Source organism: Camelina sativa, chromosome 3 (genome assembly GCF_030686135.1).
Source record: "Camelina sativa cultivar CO46 ecotype springtype chromosome 3, ASM3068613v1".
Taxonomy (NCBI): domain Eukaryota; kingdom Viridiplantae; phylum Streptophyta; class Magnoliopsida; order Brassicales; family Brassicaceae; genus Camelina; species Camelina sativa.
This window is the reverse complement of record NC_141882.1, coordinates 5939259-5963782: the sequence shown is the minus strand read 5'-3', so window position 1 is coordinate 5963782 and position 24524 is coordinate 5939259. Positions and strand designations below refer to the sequence as shown.

The 24524-nt window shown below is 38.5% G+C and overlaps 4 protein-coding genes, 1 long non-coding RNA gene and 2 pseudogenes across 13 annotated transcripts; 4 read left to right on the top strand and 3 right to left on the bottom strand.

Annotated features, from left to right (window-relative positions):
* The first annotated feature begins 897 nt into the window (after nt 1-897).
* On the top strand, nt 898-2535 carry LOC104773325 (peroxidase 4). The gene is made up of 4 exons (XM_010497907.2): nt 898-1245; nt 1359-1550; nt 1702-1870; nt 1967-2535. Exons 1-4 carry the CDS (start codon nt 1045-1047, stop codon nt 2356-2358), a joined length of 954 nt encoding a protein of 317 aa, XP_010496209.1. The 5' UTR covers nt 898-1044; the 3' UTR covers nt 2359-2535.
* Nucleotides 1581-2116, bottom strand: LOC147946625 (uncharacterized). Its single transcript, XR_015595237.1, has 2 exons — nt 1977-2116; nt 1581-1880 (listed from the first exon to the last, which is right to left on the bottom strand). It is a non-coding gene; the product is annotated as an uncharacterized LOC147946625 (long non-coding RNA).
* Nucleotides 2536-2759: 224 nt separating the features above from the next.
* LOC104773315 (protein TOM THREE HOMOLOG 1) lies at nt 2760-5649 on the top strand. 6 transcript variants are annotated; one of them, XM_010497898.3, is made up of 12 exons: nt 2760-3144; nt 3316-3406; nt 3493-3545; nt 3648-3740; nt 3817-3888; nt 4051-4123; nt 4216-4261; nt 4510-4573; nt 4663-4716; nt 4807-4884; nt 5042-5161; nt 5294-5530. In XM_010497898.3, the coding sequence occupies exons 1-11, from the start codon at nt 2950-2952 to the stop codon at nt 5132-5134; spliced, it is 912 nt and encodes a 303-aa protein (XP_010496200.2). In that variant the 5' UTR covers nt 2760-2949; the 3' UTR covers nt 5135-5161; nt 5294-5530. The 6 variants fall into 6 exon arrangements, with proteins under 6 accessions (XP_010496200.2, XP_019098993.2, XP_010496204.2 ...); XM_010497902.3 differs by having other exon boundaries at nt 2762-3144; nt 5438-5649; XM_019243448.2 differs by having other exon boundaries at nt 5042-5530.
* A 4382-nt stretch (nt 5650-10031) lies between these two features.
* Nucleotides 10032-13277, bottom strand: LOC147946624 (uncharacterized). The gene is made up of 5 exons (XM_087507192.1): nt 13196-13277; nt 12089-12159; nt 10840-11042; nt 10469-10662; nt 10032-10147 (listed from the first exon to the last, which is right to left on the bottom strand). Exons 1-5 carry the CDS (start codon nt 13275-13277, stop codon nt 10032-10034), a joined length of 666 nt encoding a protein of 221 aa, XP_087363318.1.
* On the top strand, nt 13150-15272 carry LOC104773301 (inositol oxygenase 1-like). 2 transcript variants are annotated; one of them, XM_010497884.3, is made up of 9 exons: nt 13150-13428; nt 13634-13754; nt 13834-14120; nt 14215-14274; nt 14348-14400; nt 14477-14599; nt 14684-14753; nt 14858-15018; nt 15134-15272. In XM_010497884.3, exons 1-9 carry the CDS (start codon nt 13392-13394, stop codon nt 15158-15160), a joined length of 939 nt encoding a protein of 312 aa, XP_010496186.2. In that variant the 5' UTR covers nt 13150-13391; the 3' UTR covers nt 15161-15272. The 2 variants fall into 2 exon arrangements, with proteins under 2 accessions (XP_010496186.2, XP_010496191.2); XM_010497889.3 differs by having other exon boundaries at nt 13216-13428; nt 13640-13754.
* Nucleotides 15273-18676: 3404 nt separating this feature from the next.
* Nucleotides 18677-21180, top strand: LOC104773285 (phytosulfokine receptor 1 pseudogene; annotated as a pseudogene). Its single transcript, XR_015595231.1, has one exon. The product of XR_015595231.1 is annotated as a phytosulfokine receptor 1 pseudogene (transcript).
* LOC147946623 (E3 ubiquitin-protein ligase SP1-like) lies at nt 21065-23643 on the bottom strand (annotated as a pseudogene). Its single transcript, XR_015594646.1, has 9 exons — nt 23620-23643; nt 22690-22763; nt 22549-22601; nt 22357-22466; nt 22167-22262; nt 21916-22053; nt 21756-21821; nt 21526-21644; nt 21065-21442 (listed from the first exon to the last, which is right to left on the bottom strand). The product of XR_015594646.1 is annotated as an E3 ubiquitin-protein ligase SP1-like (transcript).
* Between the last annotated feature and the right edge of the window lie 881 nt (nt 23644-24524).

Here is a 24524-nt window from a genome sequence, read left to right as displayed (position 1 = left end):
TCAATATAATATTTAAACCGTATACATGATTTCATCGGAAATGCGTAATACGAAAGTCAAACAGAAATCTACAAAAAGGTAACATAACGATAGGATATTTGTTCTCTATATCATTTTCATCTGAAATAGGGGATGAGATTTTAAGAAAACTAGATCGAAACGAACCAAATTTATCTAAGGTTTTAAGTAACCTGATGAACAAAGTTACCTTAAGAGGAGAGCAAAGCCGAACAAGCTTTTAACCAAAAAAAATAAAAAATAAGCAAAGGCCGAACAAGCTAAGAATCAGCCTCAGCTATACTTGCGGTTACAGTATGGACAATGAGACATCACATTATCCTTACTAAAGATTCTTTCACTACTTTTCCAAAGTCAAAGGTCAATTTTTCCAATTTCGTGTAACCATACGATACGGTTTTAGTTATTGTTTTGGTCAACGTAAGCCAGCTTTCCATAAATCTAAACCTAATTCGGATTATTTCAGTTTCCTTTTAATACTATAAGTAATGCAAGAGTGGAAAAGGGAAGATAATCACACTCTTTTGCTTATAAAACGAATATTCCAAAGAATATAAAAGAAAATTTGTTGAAATATAATATTTAATTAGTTCTTATTACAGTTTAACATTCATGAAAAAGTATAATTATAATTTCAGATTGCTAAATTCATTACGTGAATGTAATCATCTTTTCAATACTTCACTCTTAAATCGTAATGAAAGATTGCAATAATCATATACATATAAAAAAATATTTAGGATGTTCCGTTCAAGGCTGCAAGGCCTTAAAGGAGAAAAGGCAACTACTGGAAAAGGTCGTCGGATCGTTTTCACGCGCTCCCGCAGAAAAAAGTGACCACGATTTTGATTATTTCGCTCCTATATAAATAAGTCTTATTTCGTCTCATTTCCAAAAGTCACACCAATCAACTTCAATTCATCAATCACTTCTCTGTTAGCACTTACGAGAAATTTGTTTTATTACTTACAAAATTACAAAAAAAACAAAAAAAGAGTGTCTTCTTGCTATAACACTAAATTCAAAATGGCGGTCTTCAAGATTCTTGTATTGTTGTTGAGTTTGTCTTGTTACTGCTGTCAAGCACAGCTTTCTCCTACTTTCTACGACCAAACTTGTCCAAACGCTCTCTCAACCATCCGATCATCAATCCGAACCGCAATCAGCCGTGAACGTAGGATGGCTGCGTCTCTCATCCGTCTCCATTTTCACGACTGCTTCGTTAGCGTATGTAACTGACATTTGACAACATGTGTGTATTTACATATATAATACATATATGTGTTTCATGGACCGCTCTAAAATTTATGTTTTTTTTTATTTTATTTTTTTTATTGTAGGGATGTGATGCATCGGTCATGCTCGTGGCAACTCCTACCATGGAGAGTGAGAGAGATTCATTGGCAAATTTTCAATCGGCAAGAGGATTCGAAGTTATCGATCAAGCCAAATCCGCTGTGGAGAGTGTATGTCCCGGCGTAGTTTCTTGCGCTGATATTATTGCCGTTGCTGCTAGAGACGCTTCCGAATACGTTAGTCTCCCTCCACCCTTCATACATATATCTTCAAAACATATGATCATACTAAACTACTATTTTACAAATTTTGAAGAATATAGTATTTTTTCTTGTTACAAATCATAATTCTAATTCCTAACTATGTAAATTTTGGTATCATCAATAGGTCGGAGGTCCAAGATATGCAGTGAAGGTTGGTCGGAGAGATTCCACCGCCGCGTTTAGAGCTATTGCAGACAGCGGCGATCTCCCCAGCTTCAGTGCAAGCCTCGACACACTCTCTGATCTCTTTCTTCGAAAAGGACTCAACACTAGAGACCTCGTCGCTCTTTCAGGTCAGTCACCCTAGAAAATCACACTTTTATTAGTCACTAATATAATTTCTCAACTTTTGCGACCTTTCTTTTGACACACGTAAAGTTTATTTACAGGAGCTCACACCTTAGGGCAGGCTCAATGCTCCACGTTCAGGGATAGGCTTTACGACAACTCTAGTGACATTGACGTAGGATTCTCCAGCACACGTAAGCGTCGCTGTCCAGCAAACGGTGGAGATACGACTCTAGCACCACTAGATCAAGTGACACCAAATTCCTTCGACAATAACTACTACAGAAACTTGATGCAAAAGAAAGGACTTTTGACGAGCGATCAGGTTTTGTTCGGAACCGGAGCTTCAACAGAAAGTATTGTGACGGAGTACAGCAGAAACCCATCTAGATTCACGTCTGACTTCGCAGCTGCAATGATCAAGATGGGAGATATTCAGGCACTCACTGGCTCAGATGGACAAATCCGAAGGATATGCTCTGCTGTTAATTAAAAAAAAAAGGTTATTACTAGTCTTTTCCGAAAAAAGTTTCGAGACTATTGAAATTCAATTTATTATATGTTTACATGTAATATCCATTTGATTCATTATTGTTGTAATCGTGTGTAACTAATTTCCTGAGATAAATCGTTTGTTATTTGAATATATGGTAATAAATAATTTGGAGTATATAAGGTCCCCCAACTTATACAGTCACGGAAATTAGAAAAATGAAACCTGAAAAATGTCATGCCTAAAAAGCTACATTATCCACATATGCATACACGTGGAGCTATAATAACAACGTCGCGTGTCGGTCACCATAAGTTCTCTCCACGGAGAAAACCACCGGTTATTTCCGGTTACTTTTCACTCTCGTCTTCTATTTCTTCCACGTCATTCTCTGAATTCCCCTGTCACAGTCCTTCTCAAAATCTTAATTCGGGTAATACTATAAATATCTTTAAACCAAAAAAAAAAAAAAAAAAAAAGAGAAGGAAGGAGAAGGAGAGAGGAGAAGTGTGATTCGACCGATTCTCTAATCGTGGAGTTCTCAATTTACAAGGAATCTGGAATATTGTGTGGGTTTTTTATTTGCCGGAGATGAGAAGCGGCGGGTTGGAAATGATGTCATCTTCGTCGGGGATTTTGTCGTCTTCTTCGGCGGCAGCAATCGTAGCGCTTAATCTCAAGGAGGCTACGAATTGGTGGTCGGATGTGAATGAATCTCCGGTGTGGCAAGATCGTATCTTTCATATCCTCGCTGTTCTTTATGGGATTGTTTCCGTCATTGCTGTGGTACCGTTACTTTTGTTGTCCTTCTCGTTTTTTTGAAATTGAGATTGAAATTTGGGGAAATGGGTTAATCTGAAAATTGAAAAGATTAGGGATTCCAAGGTTGAATGTGTTGCGGGCTGGTTAAGAAAAGCCCTAAAATTGATTGAAAGTTTTCATTTTTTTTGGTTCTAGGTTCAATTGATAAGAATACAATTGAGGGTTCCTGAATACGGCTGGACGACGCAAAAGGTCTTTCATTTTCTCAATTTCCTGGTGAACGGAGGTGTGTTTTCTTGTCCCTCTTGTTACTTTTTTTCAAAGTTTATCTGTGTATCTTTTTTGTTGATTTCCTCGTGTTTTTCATTATAGTTCGAGCTCTAGTTTTTGTCTTCCGGAGAGATGCACAGAAGATGCAGCCAGAGGTTTGGTGTCTCCATTGTGTCCTTGTGATTTAACCTCATTGATTGATGGTGGTCGATATGAAATTTCTAAACTTGCAAGGCTCGCTTGGTTTTTCCTTGTAGATTCTGCAACATATGTTGCTTGACATTCCAAGTCTTGCTTTCTTCACTACATATGCGCTCCTGGTGCTCTTTTGGGCAGAAATATACTACCAGGTCAAAAATGGTTCTGTATATTCTTTAAAAATTTGTTTCTGGTGCATTGTTGTTGATGTTAACTCCGTCCTGTCAGGCACGTGCTGTATCTACTGATGGGCTGAGGCCAAGTTTCTTCACAATTAATGCAGTTGTATATGTAATTCAGGTGAAACTAAATTTCTATCTGGCCTTTATAGTAACTAATATCTGAGAGATTTGCAAAGTCTTAGAGTTAACCTTGAACTTATTATTAATTTTTCTTACTATCCATCTGTATTGATGTGGGCTTCCTCAGCTTTAATCTTTTATGTGAATTTATTAATTCCAGATTGCTCTTTGGTTGGTATTGTGGTGGAAGCCTGTTCAACTTATGGTAATCATTTCTAAGATGTTCTTTGCAGGTATAGCTTGAAGCATAATTCATCTTGTACGTTTATTGATTATATTCGTTTTATGTGCTCTGTGTCTCATCTTTTGCGAATGTATATTGCAGGTGTCTCATTGTTCGCGGCACTTGGCTTTTTACTATATGGAGGAAGGTAAGTGTGTTGCCACTTGCGTATGCTATACCACCATGATGGTAGCTTAGTTTATATGCTTGTTACCTGCTGCCACAAATGAGTTGTTGATATCATTATGAAAACTAGGATTCCTACCCTTCTCTGATGGCTGGCTAGATTAGATCCTTTTAGTGCCATCAGGCTTTATCTATATACCACTACTTATATGAAGGAAAATGCTCATGAAGTTTCCTTGGTTTACGTAGTTGATGACTATTTATTTGCAGGCTTTTCCTGATGCTTCAACGATTTCCAGTAGAATCTAAAGGGCGGCGCAAGAAGCTACAAGAGGTGAACATTGGATTTTAAACCAAAGTTACCCCGATCTTCTATTTCCGTTTTTGTAACTTTACCCCCTTTATGTATTATGCGAATTGCAGGTTGGATACGTGACAAGCATATGCTTTACATGTTTCCTCATCAGATGCATCATGGTAAAAGATATACTCATCATACTAATTAATATCAATAGACTGTTTCTTGTTGATATACTCATCAGATTTCATCATCTTTTAATGGTCTAGATGTGCTTTGATGCGTTTGACGATGCAGCAGATCTCGATGTCTTAGATCACCCAATCCTAAACTTCATATACTATCTGGTAAGCTCTCTCTATACACCTATTTGAGATACATACCATAGATATGCATATATATATATATATATATATATACACACACTATGTGGATCTTAGACTCTAAATGTGAAACATCTTTTGAAAATGTCTAAGCAAAAGTATGTGTCGTGTTTACTTACAGTTGGTGGAGATATTACCTTCGTCTCTGGTCCTCTTTATCCTAAGAAAGCTTCCACCAAAACGCGGTATCACACAGTACAGTCCAATCCACTGAACATGTTCAGATAATCGAAACACTGAGGTAACTACGGTACCTTTTTACTGGATGCTACAATAACAGAGAAAAACTTAAGAAACAGCTGAAGAAGAAGGGTCGAAAGATGATCTGCTTTTTTTTTTTTTTGGGTTTAAACCGGAAGTTAATATCGTGTAGGTACCGGTAAATCGAGGGGTTCTTGTTCCTTTCATAGAAAAAGATGTACATTGTAAGGGGGGTTGCAGAACAATGTGGTTGTGATGTCTCTCTAACTAATTCGATGTGGTTGATTAGTAAGTATAGTCTCTCTTGTTTATACAGATCCAAAGTAGTTTGGTGATATATGGACCTTGGCTTGTCATTCCAGTCGAAGTAGTCTTGACTGGTTGGTGTTATTCTACTGGTCTTTTTCCACCTCTGTCTACTGAAAGTTAGGTGAAATTTTCCAAGAACTAATAATGGTGTTATTGTCTTTCCAAGTACAAAATGTTGTTCAATTGTAAATAAATTTTGCAGAATGTGTATTTAGATCAGTTTGTTGTCATATGAATGTGAGAGAGAGAGACAAAGACGCAATCGGCAAAAATAGTGAATTTTAAAACCAGCATAGAACGTACAAAAAAACTGTAGGATCAGAGAGATATCTTCCTCTTTCATTTTTGGTCGTCCAAAGCACAGCACAGTGGATCAATTAAAATACAAAAACCACCGACCCAGCGGAGTCAAGAGTCATAATAATTCGTTCATCGAGGAAATAAACAAACGGTGAGGATAAGAGAAAGGAAAACAAAACTTTCCGTTTAAGTTACGTGAATCTTCTTCTTTTGTGATATTTTTGACGGCTCATGTTCTTCGCACGAGTAACGTATTATAATTATTTTATTAAATCCTTTTTTGTTGTAAACTAGAGAATTTAGGAAGTAAAATCTCTTAGTCTTATTAATAAATGTCGAGGTTACAAGTATATATATAGGAGTATAAGGGTTAAAACCCATAAAGTAATTAAGTACATAAGATAGGCCATGGACCGTGAATTAATGGCCGATGGACCGTACATGTGCGGACCGGTATATGAGCCGAATGGCCATGTCCTAATGGACTGTGAGCGGGCCGGTCTATAGAGTCCACTAAGTGTTTTACAACACTCCCCCTTAGACGAGATGACCGTGCCATGTTGGATAGGATCGCTGCAATGTGCTTAGGGGATGCTGCCTCATTAAAACCTTACCAGGAAAACCCAATGGGACAAAACCTTGGTGAAGGAAAAAGAGTACAGCACACATTGCTCCCCCTGATCCAAACATCACTCCAAGTCCAGAAGTCTCCGCATTCCAATCTTGTGCGTGAGCTTCCTGAACGTCGATGTCGGCAATGCTTTGGTGAAGAGATCGGCTGAGTTGTCGCAGGACTGTACTTGCACCACTTGAACTTCTCCGGCCTTTTGTAGTTCATGTGTGAAGAAGAACTTCGGCAGTATGTGCTTCGTCCGATCTCCCTTGATGTACCCTTCCTTGAGCTGTGCAATGCAAGCCGTATTGTCCTCGTAGATGACGGTTGCTTCCTTGCTGTCTTCTAGGCCGCTATCCGTCCTAATATGCTGAGTCATGGACCGCAACCAAACACACTCACGGCTGGCTTCATGGATGGCTAGGATCTCCGCGTGATTTGACGATGTGGCCACAAGAGTCTGCTTCATTGAACGCCAAGAGATCGCCGTACCGCCGTGCGTAAACACATAACCTGTTTGTGACTTACCGTTGTGTGGATCGGATAGGTAACCTGCATCAGCAAAACCAACTAGACCTTCATGGTTATGGTTAGTATAAAATAAACCAAATCAACCGTCCCTCGCAGGTACCTTAGGACGTGTTTAATACCATTCCAGTGCCGTATAGTTGGACAAGAACTATATCTTGCTAGGAGGTTCACGGCAAAGCATATGTCCGGCCTAGTGTGGCTAGCCAGGAACATTAACGCTCCTATAGCACTGAGGTAAGGCACTTCAGGTCCAAGAATTTCTTCATTGGCCTTCTTAGGAGCAAATGGATCTTTATCCAAGTCTAAGCTTCTAACAACCATTGGGCTAGTCAATGGGTGAGCTTGCTCCATATTAAATCTCTTGAGTACTTTTTCTATGTATGCCTTTTGATGCACAAGGATTCCATTATTTCTGTACTCAAGCTGCAATCCCAAACAGAATTTTGTTTTGCCTAGGTCTTTTATCTCAAATTCTTTCTTGAGGTATTCAACAGTTTGGGCGATTTCCCCAGAGGTACTGAGGATGTTTAAATCATCCACGTAGACTGCTATTATCACAAATCCTTTGTTTGCAAACTTCTTTATGAATATACATGGACTGATTGGGTCGTTCTTATAGCCTTTCTTGGCTAAATAATCACTTAGTCGGTTATACCACATTCGACCACTTTGTTTCAGTCCATAAAGCGATTTGTCTAGCCTTATGCAGTATTGGTCTCGAGTGCCACTTTTACCTTTATGTTCTATACCCTCTGGTAATCTCATATAAATCTCATTATCCACTGGACCATATAAATAGGCGGTTACAACATCCATTAACCGTAAATCCAAATTTTCTTTTATGGCCAGACTTATTAGATATCTAAAAGTCGTTGCATCCATCACAGGGGAGTATGTCTCCTCATAATCTATGCCGGGTCTTTGAGAGAATCCTTGTGCTACAAGCCGTGCTTTGTATCTCATTATCTCATTTTTCTCATTTCTCTTTCTTACAAAGACCCATTTGTGTCCAACTGGTTTAATGGTAGGTGTCGTCCTTAAGATCGGACCAAACACACTTCTCTTCTTTAAAGAGTTTAACTCCACATCAATGGCTTCTTTCCATTTAAGCCAATCTTTACTTTGAGTGCACTCTAATATGGATGTGGGTTCTAGATCCTCATTTATCTCAAGTGCTACCTTGTTTATAAATATTTCATCAATGTCGACATTTTTCCGGTTCCATTTTATTCCAGATATTATGTAATTGATTGATACTTCATTGTTATCAATTCCTTCAGGTTCTTGAGGTTCAGCGTCCTGAACTTCACCTGGTACATTAATTATGTCCGCGGCCATGTCTGGTTTTTCGGTAATTCCCTGAACCTCGGTCTGTTTTGCACCTTTAGACTTTCGAGGATTTTTATCTTTGGAACCTAACGGTCTACCTCGTTTCAAACGTGGTTTAGACTCTGTAGCAACTTGTTTATTGTGTTCCTTTTGAACATCAATACGTACTGGTGCATTGCAAGCTGGTATGTACGATTTTGTTACTCTCTTTGGGTCAGCAAAGGAATCTGGCAATTGATTAGCTAGCTGTTGTAAATGTATAATCTTTTGAACCTCTGCATCACATGCTAGAGTTCGAGGATCTTGCCAATTTAAGGATGTTTGATTCCATTTTAATTCTTTGACCAGCTTGCCGGTCTCACCACCTATCGTAGGGAATTCGGACTCAACGAATTTACAGTCCGCGTATCTGGCCTTAAATAAATCTCCTGTCAATGGCTCAAGATACTTTATTATGGTGGGAGACTCATATCCCACATATATTCCCATCCTCCTTTGAGGTCCAATCTTAGTTCTCTGTGGTGGAGCAACGGGTGTATAAACGGCACAGCCGAATATTTTGAGATGGGATAAGTCTGGCTCTTGACCCGATAATAGTTGGGATGGTGAATATATGTGTTCACTAGATGGCCTGATGCGTATGAGTTCTACTGCATGTAAGACCGCGTGTCCCCAAGCCGACACAGGAAGCTTCGATCACATTAACAATGGTCGAGCTATTAATTGTATACGTTTAATGAAGGATTCAGCTAATCCGTTTTGTGTATGGACATGTGCCACGGGATGTTACACTCACCCCCATGGACATACAATAATCATTAAACGCTTGGGATGTAAATTCACCAGCATTATCTAGACGTATAGTCTTTAGTGGAAAGTCTGGAAAGTGTGCTCTTAATCTTATGATTTGAGCCAACAGCCTAGCAAATGCTAGGTTCCTTGTGGATAACAAGCAAACGTGAGACCATCTGGTTGATGCATCGATCATAACCATAAAATATCTAAACGACCCACAAGGTGGGTGTATTGGTCCACATATATCACCTTGTATCCTTTCCAGAAAATGCAAAGTCTCTTTTGTGACTTTTACTGGTGATGGTCTTGTAATGAGTTTCCCTTGTGCACGTGCTACACAAGTGAGATTTTTAGGGAAAACTCTATTCTCTTTAAGGTTGTGCCCATTTGAACTCTTAATTACTTTACGCATCATGTTCGAACCCGGGTGGCCTAACCGGTCATGCCATAGAGTGAATTGTTCAGTGAACATTTTGTGCTTAGCCATGTTAGCTTCTATCATGTTAATCCTAGCATGGTATAAACCAGTGTCTAGTGCGGGTATGGTCTCTAGGACCTTCTTTTGGCCATTTACATTTTCAGTAATGTATAGGAATTCTTTAGTTCCTTCACCCTTGGTTTCAACATGATAACCATTTAATCTTATATCTTTAAAGCTCAATAAGTTTCTCTTAGAGCTGGGTGAGTATAGGGCATCACTTAGTTCAATATGTGTGCCGTTAGGCAACAAAACGTGAGCCTGGCCGTAGCCTTCTATCATGTTGGCCATACCCGCAATTGTACTAACATTTGCACTTTTCATTTTGAGATCTATGAAATATCTTTTATCTCTTAGTATAGTGTGGCTGGATCCACTGTCCACCACTAGTTCACTCATGTCCTTGGCCATTTCTATAAATAGGACATAATTTTGTATTTTAATAGGACAATTATAAAATAAAAGAACCATTGCATTTAAATTAAATAATCATCCAATACAATAAAGGAAAACAAAGCATAAAAGCATTGAAATTAAACCGCATTAAAACGAAAATCAATCATCATCTTGAAGGCAATCGGAAGTCTCTAGCAAGTCGTCATTCTCATGATCGAAGTCTCCTTCATCATCGATGTACGCATAGTTGGCTTCCGGATTTTTCTTTAGAACTTCTTGGTATGCATCAATGAGGTGTTTGGGAGTTCTACAAGTCTTGGACCAGTGGTTTGACATACCACATCTGTCGCAGACCGATTTAACCTTGGTACGTGGTTTAAAGGACGTACGGCCCTTACCACCACGTCCGCGGCCTCCTCGGCCGGCCTGTCCGCCACGGCCGCCACGGCCACTACGTCCTCTGCCACCACGGCCTTGGCCGTAGTGTCTTTCTCTGTGGACATAGTTGGTCTCATGGGGCGCTTTTGGCTCCTTAGACTCCATTGTAGTTTTCTTTCCCAAATCAACCTTATTTGCTTCCGGTAATGGGGCTGTACCGGGAGGTCTCATAGCACTGTTCATCAGCAGCAACTCATCATTCTGCTCAGCTAGCAGTAAACATTCAATGAGTGCCCCATAATCGGCAAAGCCTTGGTGCCGATACTGTTGCTGAAGAACTCTATTGTTAGGGCTGAAAGTAGACAAAGTCTTTTCTATCAGCTCCCTTTCAGTCACCTCTTTTCCACATAACCTAAGGAGTGAGACAATCCTAAAAAGCTCAGAGTTATACTCCTCCACGGATTTGTAATCCTGGATCCTTAGGTTTTTCCAGTCAAACTCGGCCTTTGGAAGGAGCACCGTCTTTTGGTGCCCGTAACGGCGTTTAAGCTGTGTCCAAAGGGCGAGTGGATTGTCTATGAAGAGGTACTGGCTCTTGAGACTCTCTGCAATGTGATGGTGCATATGTTGGAGACACTTGTTCTTTTTCTTATCAGTGCTCTCAACTTCCTCATCAATGCAACCAGCTAGGCCGTTTGACCTTAGGTGGATTTCGGTGTCTTTCACCCATTCCAAGTAGTTCTTTCCAGAAGCTTGCAAGATGGGATAGTCTAGGCTTTTGAGGTTTGTCATCTGCATATAATATAGACATCCGGTAGTTAGCATGCGATATTTGAGATCGAATCATGCAACAAATATTTATTCAGGTCATGCGGTATTTGAGACCGAAACATGCCTTGGACCATGCGGTATTTGAGACCGAAACATGTCTTTGGACCATGCGGTATTTGAGACCGAAACATGTCCTTGGGCCATGCGGTATTTGAGACCGAAACATGTCCTTGGGCCATGCGGTATTTGAGACCGAAACATGCCCTTGCCTATTATAGATTTCGTATGGTTTAAATTCATGCATGCAAAGACAACAAAATCAAATATGTATGCATGCACTAATTTCCTTATTTCTAGATAGGATTTCCTTTTTCTTAAATTTCCTTTTTAGTCTAGGATTTAGTAAATATTGTTTTAAAGGGTTTTAGATAATTACTATAACCGATTAGGAACTTATCCTAACCATAGTTTTAATTTCCGATTTCATGTTTTAAAGTTTATAGGAACTTAACAATAGTTTTTAGTTCAATCGGAATTTTCAACCCTTAACTCAAGTTTATCAAATTCGGTTTTGAGTTTTAACAATCCTAGAACATGATTCATGCAGCCGAAATTTACATGAACAATTTATGCTTGGATAGATCCTATCTTTATACATGATCCGTTTTTCAATATGATGCATGAATGATCCGGTTTTTAATATCCTAGAACATGTTTAAACAACAGAATATTTCTAGGTTCTTATGCATCACAACAAGCAGCAAACAACCAAATTTACTTCATAATATTATTGGTTTTAATTCTCAAGGAATCTAACAACCTAAATACCAACCGATTTTAAGTTTTTTTTTTTTTTAGGTTTTAGAGATCTTAAACTTTGTTGGTTGTGTACTTGTTTGTCTTAGGGTTCTGTATGTTTAAGTCCAAATTCGGATCATAGGGTTTTAAGAGGGTTCGGCCGTATTTTACCTTTCACCGATTTGGATCTGACTGGATATGGACCGGGAGCTAACAGACCTCGGTTTTAATCTCTCCCTCGCTCACGGACCACGAACAGAACTACGTACTAGATCACGAACAGAACCGCGAACTGGATCACGAACAGAAACGCGAACTGGATCACGAACAGAAACGCGAACTGGATCACGAACAGATTCCACGGACAGAACAACGAACAGCTTCCCACGAACCGCCTGGTACTTCTCTCGTCCGGAATCACGAACCGCGAACACACGAACTCACCCCCGAACACGGACCACAAATCTCGATCAAGCTGTCGATAGAAGCTTGATCACGAGCTTAAGGTATGCTCGTGAACAAGGAGATCTTCGGACAGAAAAGTGTTTGATCTCGGGTGGAAGCAAGAACGACGATGGTTTAGGGTTTGAGGATGAGAGAAGAAGATCGGCGGCTGCCTTAGGGTTTTAGGGTTTGGGAAGCGGCGGCTGTTTTTAGGTTTTAGGGTTAGAGGCTATCGTGCTGATAACGTGTTGTAAACTAGAGAATTTAGGAAGTGAAATCTCTTAGTCTTATTAATGAATGTCGAGGTTACAAGTATATATATAGGAGTACAAGGGCTAAAGCCCATAAAGTAATCGAGTACATAAGATAGGCCATGGGCCGTGAATCAATGGCCGATGGGCCGTACATGTGCGGACTGGTATATGGGCCGAATAGCCATGTCCTAATGAACTGTAAGCGGGCCGGTCTATAGAGTCCATTAAGTGTTTTACAACATTTTTTAAGAAAACATATTAAAAATGGTAACATTTTCCAACGTTAAAGCCATCATACATCAGTTTTAAGCTTGTTTTTTCTTCTTCTACGTCTGCTTTATCGTTTGACCGATACGAGATTACAGAATCACAATTAAATTATCTTTGACTATAATGAGTGATTTATGCCTTGTTATAGATTTTGGATCAGTTACGTTTGTGTTTACACTAAAATATAAAAGTGATCAGAAAAAGAAATTCATTTTTTCTTCCTTGTGTGTGTGTTAGTGGATTCAAAAGCTTGACACGTGCGCAACGATAACATTTTTAAAAACATAATGACGCGCCAAGTCGTTATCTAAAGTCTAAACTCATCTCAAACTATAACAGCTGTGTTCCTTTGTTTTTTTCTTATGTTTTTCTCTGCATGAACCCTAAATCCAGTGAAGTAGGCCAAACTTTTGAATATTTTGCCATTCAAGGACACTACTTTGAGAGTCCTGCTTCTGAAAAATAATGGCCAAGGACTCACTTCTTCCATTATTTTCACTTCAGGACTCGCTTTTCACCTATATATGTATAAGTCAACATATATCTTCCTTTCTCCCCCAACAACAAACCCTAGCTGCTTTGAGTTCTGGATCTGTGACTCTCCATGACGATTATCATCGATCACCACTCAGATCAGAACGGTTCGTTTTCCATTTATCTTCTTCTGAGTTTAGTTTAGAGTTTTCTTCAAGTTATTAAATTGGGTCCATGTTCTGTTTTAAGATGATCTGGTCATTAGATTCGCATATCTTGGATGATCTCATGATTTTTGGATTCAGTTTCAGTTTTTCTTTAGTGGGTTTGTCGAATTGAACTCGGGAACTTTTGATTTTGATGATTGAATAGATGCAGGAGATGAGATTGGAGAGAAGAATCAGGGGATTACCAAAGAGGAAGAAGAAACAGAGTTGGTGTTAGATGCAGGTTTTGAGGCTCCTCACACCAACTCCTTTGGTCACACCTTCAGGTAAATATCTTTTTTCGAGTCATATTCACACCAGAGAGATTGCAAGATCGAAACTTTATTCGATGTTTTCATATGAAAGGGATTATGATGCTGAGAGTGAGAGGAGAAGAGGTGTGGAGGAATTTTACAGGGTGAATCACATTGGCCAAACCGTTGATTTCGTGAGGAAGATGAGGCAGGAATACGGGAAGCTAAACCGAACCGAGATGAGCATTTGGGAATGCTGTGAGCTTCTGAATGAGTTCATCGACGAGAGTGATCCTGATTTGGACGAACCTCAGATTGAGCATTTGCTTCAGACAGCTGAAGCCATCAGAAAAGATTACCCTGATGAAGACTGGCTCCATCTGACCGGTCTTATCCATGGTAAATTTCTATTTGATGATTCGTTTCGATTACATTAACAGATGGTTTACCGGTTAAATGATTTTTTTGTATTGGTGTGTGTTGTGTGAATCAGATCTTGGAAAAGTTCTTCTTCACTCTTCATTTGGTGAGCTCCCTCAGTGGGCTGTTGTTGGTGAGTTTTGTGTGTTTGGTGACGATCGTTTTCTTCTATTCTATTCTCGAATGACTAATATCTCTTTTTACAGGTGATACATATCCGGTGGGGTGTGCGTTTGATGAATCTATTGTTCACCACAAGGTATATAAGATACTTTAACATTGTTTTGAGTTTTAAAACATCTTAATATTGATTCCACTGTGAGTTCTTGATGTAGTACTTCAAGGAGAATCAAGACTATGATAACCCGAGTTACAACACCAAGTACGGGATCTACACTGAAGGCTGTGGGCTTGATAACGTGTTAATGTCTTGGGGACATGATGATTATATGTATCTGGTAAGTAAATGACAATCTCAACATTTGTTTTCTTATACCGACATGTGAGAATCTCTATTTGACTACAAAAGCTGAATCTCACAGGTTGCAAAAGAGAATCAAACTACATTACCATCAGCCGGTCTTTTCATCATCCGATACCATTCTTTCTACGGTATTTTGAAACACATTCCCATTTACTCACATCTACGGGGTGATACAGATGAGTCATGACTATAAAAGTCACCGGGTTCCTGTTCATGTTATTTGGTTTTGCAGCTCTTCACAAATCAGAAGCATACAAGTATTTGATGAACGATGAAGACACAGAGAACATGAAGTGGCAGAAAGTGTTCAACAAGTATGATCTCTACAGCAAAAGCAAAGTTCGTATAAACGTGGAGGAAGTGAAACCTTATTATCTCTCCCTGATCAACAAGGTATATATATATATGTACAATTGTATCTTCACATTTGATATGGTCAAATCTAGATGCATACTTCAGCTTTTCTTGTTCCTAACCGGCTAAATCTATCGCCTTTTGTTGTTTGCAGTATTTTCCGGCAAAGTTGAAGTGGTGAAACTCAGAAGTAGAAAGTTGTCTAATAAAATTGAATGTGACTGTGAACCTAAACGCTATAATGGACATGCCTTGAAGAATAAAACAGAGTGTTGTTGTTTCGTTTGAGCTAAGTTCCATTTCCAACGGGTGTTTTAGAGATGTGCATTACGGTTGATAACATATAAAGTCAGTGACTAGTAGATATGACAGGGGATGAGTTTTAAACCAGAAGAATCCCAAAAGCAAAATTAAAACTGAAAACGCTATTCTAAAGCGTGGTCATCCTGCAAAAGGCCTACAGCGAGAAAAACCATACCCAAAGCTGTCAACCAAATGGAGCAATTCCCATAATACCTGCGAAATGAGACGGCAAAAACTTATCTTAGAAAATAACAATATGACTTCTCTCACTCGCCAATAAAAAAGAAACTACATGAGATGTTTCTTACACTGAATCTGATTCCAGAGTACCAATCAATTCCTTGAGTTCTTTACGTCCATTGAAGACTTGATAGACACGATTGATCATGGGAGCCCCATCTTCATCTCTCACAGCCTAGAATATACAGTGTACAAAAATGTAAAATGTCACACTCCACAACTAACTGACATCATGAAGATAAAAAAACAAAAATGGGGTTTTAAGTGTTTGACTTACTTGAGCAATAAAAGTCAAAGGTGTACCAATCTCAAGAACTTTCTCACAAGACATGCAACTGCTAGGATCCGTAATCTAAAAGAAAAGAAAAAAAAACATCATAAGCACAGCTGTTGAAGCTAGCCAGTGGAATAAAACAGAGAAAGGAATTAAAGAAGAAAAGACAAGGTAGTAAAAACACAAATAGTACCTTGATATCTTTCTGTGAAAGCAAGCTTTTGAAGTGTTTACTCACTGGATCAGTAAAGTGATACTTCTTTAGAATATAAAAAAATCCTCTGGCATCTTGCTAATCCGTTACATTAACCCGAGCAGTGTCGTCCTCCTAATGTGAAAAAAAAAACAGAAGGATGCAACCAAATTAAATCATGGGCTTTCAAAAAGTTTTTTTGGATGATAAAATTATGTTGTCATTACCAAATACCAAGAACCTTCCTACGGTTCAAGAGCATATCCGCATGTTCCGGTAATGAACCAACAGAGGTCAACTTGTCGAAATTAATCGAGGCCTGAAGGAAAGAAAAACCAAAGGAACACATTACTTTAATTTTGACAAAAATAAAGCTGAATCTTAGAAATTAAGGAGGCCAAAGCCTTAGAACGGTTGGTCTCTACGGTTGAGGTTGATCCAACAGTTCCAGATACCACAACTAAGTTGCGGAACACTGGCTTAAGTTCAAGAAATTGCTCTGAAATTTTTTGTGGATCATCGACCTATCAATCATGGAAACAAGAAAAAGCAAACACATATATATATACACACAAGCCAAAACGGCAACCCTACCTAACCCTTTCAATTTTGTCCACCGGGGTAGTTAAGTGTTGAAGAAGCTCAGCGTCACTGAAGGAAAGAAGAAATCAAAATCAAGATCAAAATGAAAAAAGTGTGTTTTTATGAGCAGAGTAGAAATTGATTGAGGAACTGACTAACGTTTTATTGCTGCGGCTATAAAAGTGGAGAAAGAAGCCAAGGCCTAAACATATCGCAGCAACTTCAATCATCTTCTATCTCCACTAGAAAAAGAATAAACAAACGACGAATTGGAAAAATCGAAAGAAGAATAAACAAACGGCGAAGAATAAACAAATTCGATTATCTTCTCCACTTCAATCAACCTTTATTTTGTTTTTGAGCAGAAGACGAGAGATACGGCTTTAAAACGGAAAAATCGAACGTGATTTGACAAAAGATCGACTCGAATATGAACATAATCGAAGATTACCTTACGCCTGATGATACTTAAATAATTAACTCGAGTTTGAACATAAAGCTAGGTATAGTGATCTTGAATTTTAGGGTTTTGCTAGAACCCTAGAAGTAATGGGTATTAGTTAGATGCACTTCGATCCGTTATCCGCTTTTATTCGATCAGAATTATCTTAGACTTGTTAAAAATTAATATACCATATATCAAAATACTTAACATAAACATACCATACCACAATGAACTTTTTAGGTCTACATGTTTTAAGTCTTTCAGTCGCGATACTGTGTTGGGTGTTTTTTTTTTTTAAAGTTCTTGGACAGTTTTATGCCAGACGAGAGACGACAATGCATGGATTCGGCCGACGTTTAAAGGTGCTCACTGCTCTGATCATGAGATCCCCATCTTTGTGTCAGCCTAGAATGAATATGGCTATGAGATGATCATGCTCTTACCACTACTTCATCATGTATATATATTTTCAGTGTGTTTGCTCTTCTATTCATATATATATATATACATTGCAAAAATTCCATAAAACTAACCACAACAACACCATCATGGAGGCAAAACAGAGTGATAGATCCAAGTGGTTAATTAATAGATCCAGTTTGTTGAACAGATAAGTATGGGAATTAAACATTTAACATCAGAGACAAACTCAGTGACCTTTTCACTCGTTGATATCTAGCGGAATCTCAAGAACAGGAGTGGCACGGTGAGAAACAACACACCCGTAGTTGCTAAGATAAAGGAGAGACTTTCATAAACCCTGAAAAGTGAAACAAAAACAAATTCTCTTAAGAAAAAAACAAAAATGATTCTATCACCTCACAAGTAAAGGAACATGAGATTATTCTTACGATGACTGTGATTCCAGGTTGTAAACTTCTTTGTCAACGCATGTATATCCATTGAAGACCTGAGAGGGTAGTGCGTGGATTGTGGGAGCCCCATCTCCGCCTCTATAAGCCTTTTAGTACAAAGAAGAAAAACAATCAGAATGTATATTCCTAATCTGTCAATGAAAATGAATCATGAACAAATGGTAGACAAAGAAAAAAAAGAAAAAAAACAACAACGATTGAGCTTATATAACCTTAGCGATAATACTCAAAGGCGTACCGATCTCAAGAAAATCCTTAGAGCAAGTGTGTTCAACAATCTACAAAATTAGAAAAGAAGAAGAAAAAAAGAAAAACGCAACATATCATTGCTTCAACCAGAGGTGTTGTTTGAATAAGCTAGCGAATATTTATACCTTGACTTCTTTGCGACGAAGCACCCTTTGGTAATAAAGTTCATTCAAAGGTTCATCAAACACATTTCTTTTAAAAGTACCATGCAATCCAACTACATGAACCCGGCCAGTATCGTCTTCCTAAATTCAAACACAAATAAGAGAGATAGGACCGGATAGCAAAACAATCAATCAGGCAGAGTAAAAGTTTTCTAACAAAAAAAAACATTATCTATATCAATATATTACCAGAAACCAAGGGGCAGTTTTCTGGCTTAGTAGAATCTCTTCGAGTCTTCGGACTCCGTTTTCGATAAACCAGCCTGATTGAATTATTAAAAAATAAAAATAAAAATATTTTTAAAATAAGTAAAATTAAAAAAAACCCAAAAAAAATTAATAGTCAGACAAGGAAAAAAAAGACTTGAGAATCAACGGTCAACTTTGATGACCTTTTCTTTCTCTCGTTCGCTTCATCTTCATGTGTCTGCTGTATGTGTATCTGCTCCTCCGAGTCCGAGACAGAGGTATTAAAAAAAAGTACAGAGTTAAAAAAGTAGCGATTTTTTTGGAGATTAAGATTCACTTGCTCTCTTCCTGTTTTCTAACATGGGTCTTTACTACCATCATCGGTGGGTGATGCTGCTCGTTGCTCTTGTCCTAGAGCTGCTATGCTGTTTCTTCTACTCATCACATTCTCAGCACCTCACGTGCCATCCTCGTGACCTGGAGGCCTTGCGTGACTTCATCAACGAGCTCGAGCCAAAGCCAAATGGTTGGGATTTCAATTCTTCTTCTGCAAATTGCTGTGAATTGGTTGGGGTCACATGTGACAATCAGAAGAACAAGACAGCGAGAATCACCAAACTGGAGCTTGTGAACAGAAGATTGTCCGGTCCGTTGTCTGAATCTCTTGGCCTGCTGGATCAGATTAGAGTCCTTAATCTCTCCAACAATTTCATCTCAGGCTCGATCCCTCCCTCTGTTTTCAATCTGGTAAACCTCGAAACTCTAGATTTGAGCTCTAACGGATTGATTGGCCAAATCCCACATAGCTTAAACCTTCCTTCGCTTACAAGTATCAACCTTTCTTCAAACGAGTTGAATGGTTCGCTTCCTGCGCACGTCTGCCACAACTCCACCGAGCTTACGCTGATAAGACTCGATTCCAACAGATTTTACGGAGACTTTCCATCTGGGTTGGAGAAATGCGCTCTGCTCGAACAGCTCTTCCTTGGTGGGAACAGTCTCACTGGTAATATACCCGAGGATCTGTTTCGGTTTCAAAGGTTGAATCTTTTGGAGATTCAAGAGAACCATCTCTCTGGTTCGCTCAGTCCTGCACTTGGTAACCTCTCTAGCCTTGATCATCTCGATGTCTCTTGGAATAGACTCTCCCCTGAAGTCCCTGATGTGTTCAACAAATTGCTCAAGCTCAAGTCTCTCATGGCTCGCTCTAATAGATTCACAGGAGGAATCCCAAAGTCGTTGGCAAGTTCACAGACTTTGAACTTGCTTAACTTGAGGAACAACTCATTGAGTGGTCCTTTGCGTCAGAATTGTTCTGTGATGACTAACTTGACCTCACTTGATCTGGGATCCAACAGATTCAATGGCTCTTTGCCTGAAAATCTACCGGCTTGCAGAAACCTGAGGAGCGTTAATCTTGCCCGGAACCTCTTCCATGGCCAGGTGCCTCAAAGCTTCAAGGACTTTGAAAGCCTTTCTTATTTCTCGCTTTCAAATTGCAGCCTTCTTAATAACATTTCATCGACACTTCACGCCCTTCAGTACTGCAAGAACCTGACGACTCTGATTCTCACCTTGAGTTTTCGTGGAGAGATGTTACCTGATGACCCGAGTCTTCATTTTGAGAACCTGGTGGTACTTGCTATTCCAAACTGTAGGCTTACCGGTCAAATCCCAAGCTGGTTGAGTAAGAGCTTCCATTTAAAGGTGTTGGATCTATCATGGAACCATTTAACTGGAGCTATCCCGAATTGGTTTGATGGTTTGACCGACCTTTTCTACTTGGATTTGTCGAATAACTCATTGACAAGAAAGATCCCAAAAAGCTTAACCAGACTCCAGAGCCTCACAATTCGAGATGTCTCATTAGAAGACCCATCTCTAGATTTCACATACATCTATAGAGTGAATGAGGGTGCAAGACATCTGCAGTACAAACATATTTTGATGTTCCCTCCAATGCTTGACCTCAGCCAAAACAATCTTTCTGGACCCATATGGCAGGAGTTTGGAAACTTGAAGAAGCTCCATGTATTTAATCTAAATGCCAACAGATTATCAGGATCGATCCCTAGCTCGCTTTCGGAAATGACAAGCCTAGAGGTTCTTGATTTGTCCAATAACCGTCTAACTGGTTCAATCCCAGAATCTCTGGAGAATCTAACATTACTGTCCAAGTTCAGTGTTGCTAACAATAGTCTCTCAGGGACAATCCCTTCTGGTGGTCAATTTCTTACATTCCCTAACTCAAGTTTCGAGGGAAACCATCTATGTGGTGATTACTTGCTTCAATGTCAACTAGAGGCACCAGACAAGAAGCTACCAAGAACCAGCGAGAGTGACTTTGCCTTACATTTTTCATATGGAGTGGCTCTTGGGTTTGGTTTATCCTTGGTTGTTTTTGCTTTTCGCCACAAGCTGTTCAGCATTTAATTTTCACGGCATCAAGGTTCATGTTACATACCATACGCACCATGAACCAGTAGCTCGCTTTCAGAAATGACAAGCCTAGAGGTTCTTGATAATGAACCAGTAGTGATGGTGACTTTGCCTTACATTTTTCATATGGAGTGGCTTTTGGGTTTATCATTTTTATTATAGTGACAGAGCTCGATGTCTACTAACGCTTTCGTTTAATGAACCTATTGTTCACCACAAGGTACATAATAGATCCTTAAAATTTAACATATATACAGGGCTACAAACTAAAAAAATTTCCTCACTCCAAGCGTTTCAACAATCTTCAACCAGAAGGCAAGCTAATCCTACGGGCAAAGGGCTGGTGTCTGATTTTTTCGCTGATGGGTTGTCCTGCTGTATGATTTAGACTTCTTCTTTGATCTTCTATCTAACTCTTCTAGCAATGCCTTTCTTAGATATTCCACACCATACATGACGAATAAAGCCACAGCAACCGTTCCAAAAATCTTCCCCATCATCATACAAGCCCTGCAAAAAAATAACACAATATTATTCTTTCAGCAAATCTAATTCATCACCTAAGTATATTCTATAAAATGAGTGTTACTTACTCTGACTTTGACTTCAGTTTATCAACCATACTTTCAAATGAGCCCTCTCCTTTGAAGACCCGAAGAGATCGTCCCTTGGGTCCTTGAATCACGAGATTCCCAGCTTTGTCTTTTACAGCCTACCATATATATATATATATATATATATACAGGCACGAAATCAGATGTAACTTGACTTGCACAGCCCGTGAAAAAAAAACACAAACAAAAGAAACATGGGGTTCCCATACCTTGCCGACAAAAGTCAAGTAAGTACCAATATTAAGAGCACGCCCATGACAATTATGTTCAAGCACCTAAAGAAAAACAATCACCTTGTTGTTTCAATCCAAGTAAAAGATGTGTTATATATAACAGAGAAAAACAATACAATGAATATACGAAAAGAACCTTTGTGCCTTGGGGTAAAACAACCCCTTCGAAGAGTTCACTTGCTGGCATATCAAAGGGATACCGATTAAAAATACCATGAAATCCTACGGCATCTTCAACTCCCAGTACATTCACCTGATGACCCGTATTATCTTCCTAAATTTGAGAGAGAGAGAGATAGTAAATAACCAATTAAGGAGAGGAGGGAAAGGTTAAAATTGCAGGAAGAAAAATAATAGCAAATAAAAAGCTTTTGAATGTTATCTTACTAGATACCAAGGAGTCTCCTCTTGACGTAACAGAAAGTTTAGAGACGTCTTTACCAAACCACCATCTTCTAACTCGATCTCACAATGCACTCTGGCCTGAAGTATATATGTTATCAGAAGAGTAATAAGCACACATGATGCCAAAGGCCAACACATTACAAAAGCATTATTATTTTAACCTGTTCTTCACAAGAACACCCAAGAGACCATTATTCTTGCAGTTAAGGGGCGCTGCAGAACCAACTCTTCCGGATACCACAACAATGAGACTCGTGGTGTTTTTTGCAAGCAACTCATCATCTGAAAAAAAAAAATCGTATCATCCAAAACCAATACAGATGTAAAAATAACCAGAATTCGAATTTATCAAATAGAAACATACCTAACCGATTTAGATCACGTACACGGGTAATACTGTCCAAATAGTCAGCTCTCCTGAGCCATGGCAAACACACAACATTAGTTGGTTGATTGATGAAGCGGTGGGATACATTCACAAGGATATAGGGAATGAGAGACTAACCTTCTAATTTTACGGCCGAAGAGATAATATCCTACACCAGTGCATGAAAAAAAAACAGCTACTTCAAGCAACAACTAGACAACAAATTAAAACAAAGAGTTTGCATCAAACGATACAATCTTAAGGAAAAAAACCCTAAATTGATCTTCAAAAACACCAAAGTTATTGGGAAACATACACGTTCCATCGAGCGAGGTTGGAGTTGTCTACTTGTGTCTATGCTTAGAAGAATCCAGAGAGAGACAGAGAGAAGAAGAGCAGGGATCGCCGAGTAAAATCGAGAGAGAGGGAGAGGAGAGCAGGGTTGAAGAAAAAAACCTCTCTTAAAAGACTACGTTTGATTTGAAGTGAAATACTAACATACAAGTGATAGGTTAAGGCCCAACAGAATGAAGCCCAATCCAAAAAACGAAACCCAAGCACAAAGGAAGACGTCATCACGGGTCCACGTGGGACACATTAAGGAACGTGTTGAGAAAAAATACAACTCTGGACTCCCAAACATTTAGTGGTTCCTGGAAAATTACATTCGAGGATGTATCACATGAAAAAAAATACTGCACCTATATATGGTAGTGACATCAGAATCCATTTTCAGAGACAAAAGAGTTTTAGTACTCGCGCCGCTACTCATCAGGCACCTATATAAGTAACCTTTGAGCTTATAGTCAAAGTTATGTAAAGTATTTTGACTTGTCACTCGAGTCTTTCTTCATATCTGTATGAGTTTTAGATTTATCAAAGACAGTAATTATATTTTCTATTAATATATGCCACCTTTGTGCTACATTTTTAGATGCACCAAATTTCAATTACAAGCAGACAGCCAAATCAACCAATTTTTGTTCTATACAACATCCTAACACATGCGTTTGCAACTCTATTGTAGATAGATGTATAGAACATGAAATCAAATCAATCAATTTGTACCTTAAGATAGAGTCCCCAACCCATTGTTTTTCGAGGTGAGCGGCAAAAACACCATTAGAATCGACATTCACTAACATTTGCATTACATCTTACGTGGTGGTTACTTTATGAAGTATTATTTTATAGAGGTTTTACCAGTATATTGTTAAAAAACAATTTACACTTGGATTATTGAAATGCACACAAAATTCATAACCACCACGTAAATGTTCGCTTGTTAGAGATGACCGAGAACGAGGAAAAATCACAGCTGGTTCCGACTAAAACCTAAACTATAAGCTTCCGGTATGTCATCAACCATCGGTGCGCAAATGATCACTCTTGTAGACTTTACCTTCATATATAAATAATTATGATCTAAATATGTCATATTAAATTATAATAATAGTAAAAAATCATCTAAAAAATGATGCATGCACTTTTAACTTAACCTATCCAAAAAATTGTATTCCTTATTGCAATTAGTTTGCCAACTAATATGTTGTTTCCAATTAACATCAACAGTATAGAAAATTGTCAATGTTAGAACTTGTATTTGGCATTCATAACAACAAATACATAATGAAATCAACTTACACTTGGATTAATGGAATTTGCACAAAAGCGGCACTCGTCAAGTCCATTTGTTTATACGTAACCTCAAATCCTATATTGAAAAATATAGGAGAACTAATGTCTAGTTCATCCACATGGTTTTTTTTAGGGTTCTATATATTAGAGATTTCCAGTGTTTGATTTGAGTATAATTAACATGACAATTAACCAAAATTTTTTAATAAAATAGTATATATAACCAAAAATGAATTTAATAAAATCATCAACCACTTTTAAAAAGATAAATAAGAAGTTAATTATGAAAGAGAAAATAATATAAAAATTCTTTATTTGTATTTTTTTTCCAATTT

What these genes read in the sequence shown, in the direction of transcription:
- LOC104773315 (XM_010497902.3), top strand. Translation starts at nt 2,950, where the DNA reads ATGAGAAGCGGCGGGTTGGAAATGATGTCATCTTCGTCGGGGATTTTG. An exon ending in CAGTTGTATATGTAATTCAG is followed by an intron (nt 3,889 to 4,050) that starts GTGAAACTAAAT and finishes TATTAATTCCAG; the next exon opens with ATTGCTCTTTGGTTGGTATT. An exon ending in TCCTCATCAGATGCATCATG is followed by an intron (nt 4,717 to 4,806) that starts GTAAAAGATATA and finishes TTAATGGTCTAG; the next exon opens with ATGTGCTTTGATGCGTTTGA.
- LOC147946624 (XM_087507192.1), bottom strand. Translation starts at nt 13,277, where the DNA reads ATGGAAGAAGTGAGTCCTTGGCCATTATTTTTCAGAAGCAGGACTCTC. An exon ending in GAATGGCAAAATATTCAAAA is followed by an intron (nt 12,160 to 13,195) that starts GTTTGGCCTACT and finishes TTCGTGATCCAG; the next exon opens with TTCGCGTTTCTGTTCGTGAT. An exon ending in CAGTGCTATGAGACCTCCCG is followed by an intron (nt 10,148 to 10,468) that starts GTACAGCCCCAT and finishes ATGCATACCAAG; the next exon opens with AAGTTCTAAAGAAAAATCCG.
- LOC104773301 (XM_010497884.3), top strand. Translation starts at nt 13,392, where the DNA reads ATGACGATTATCATCGATCACCACTCAGATCAGAACG. An exon ending in TCCTTTGGTCACACCTTCAG is followed by an intron (nt 13,755 to 13,833) that starts GTAAATATCTTT and finishes TTCATATGAAAG; the next exon opens with GGATTATGATGCTGAGAGTG. An exon ending in ATCTCTCCCTGATCAACAAG is followed by an intron (nt 15,019 to 15,133) that starts GTATATATATAT and finishes TGTTGTTTGCAG; the next exon opens with TATTTTCCGGCAAAGTTGAA.
- LOC104773325 (XM_010497907.2), top strand. Translation starts at nt 1,045, where the DNA reads ATGGCGGTCTTCAAGATTCTTGTATTGTTGTTGAGTTTGTCTTGTTAC. An exon ending in TTCACGACTGCTTCGTTAGC is followed by an intron (nt 1,246 to 1,358) that starts GTATGTAACTGA and finishes TTTTTATTGTAG; the next exon opens with GGATGTGATGCATCGGTCAT. An exon ending in AGACCTCGTCGCTCTTTCAG is followed by an intron (nt 1,871 to 1,966) that starts GTCAGTCACCCT and finishes GTTTATTTACAG; the next exon opens with GAGCTCACACCTTAGGGCAG.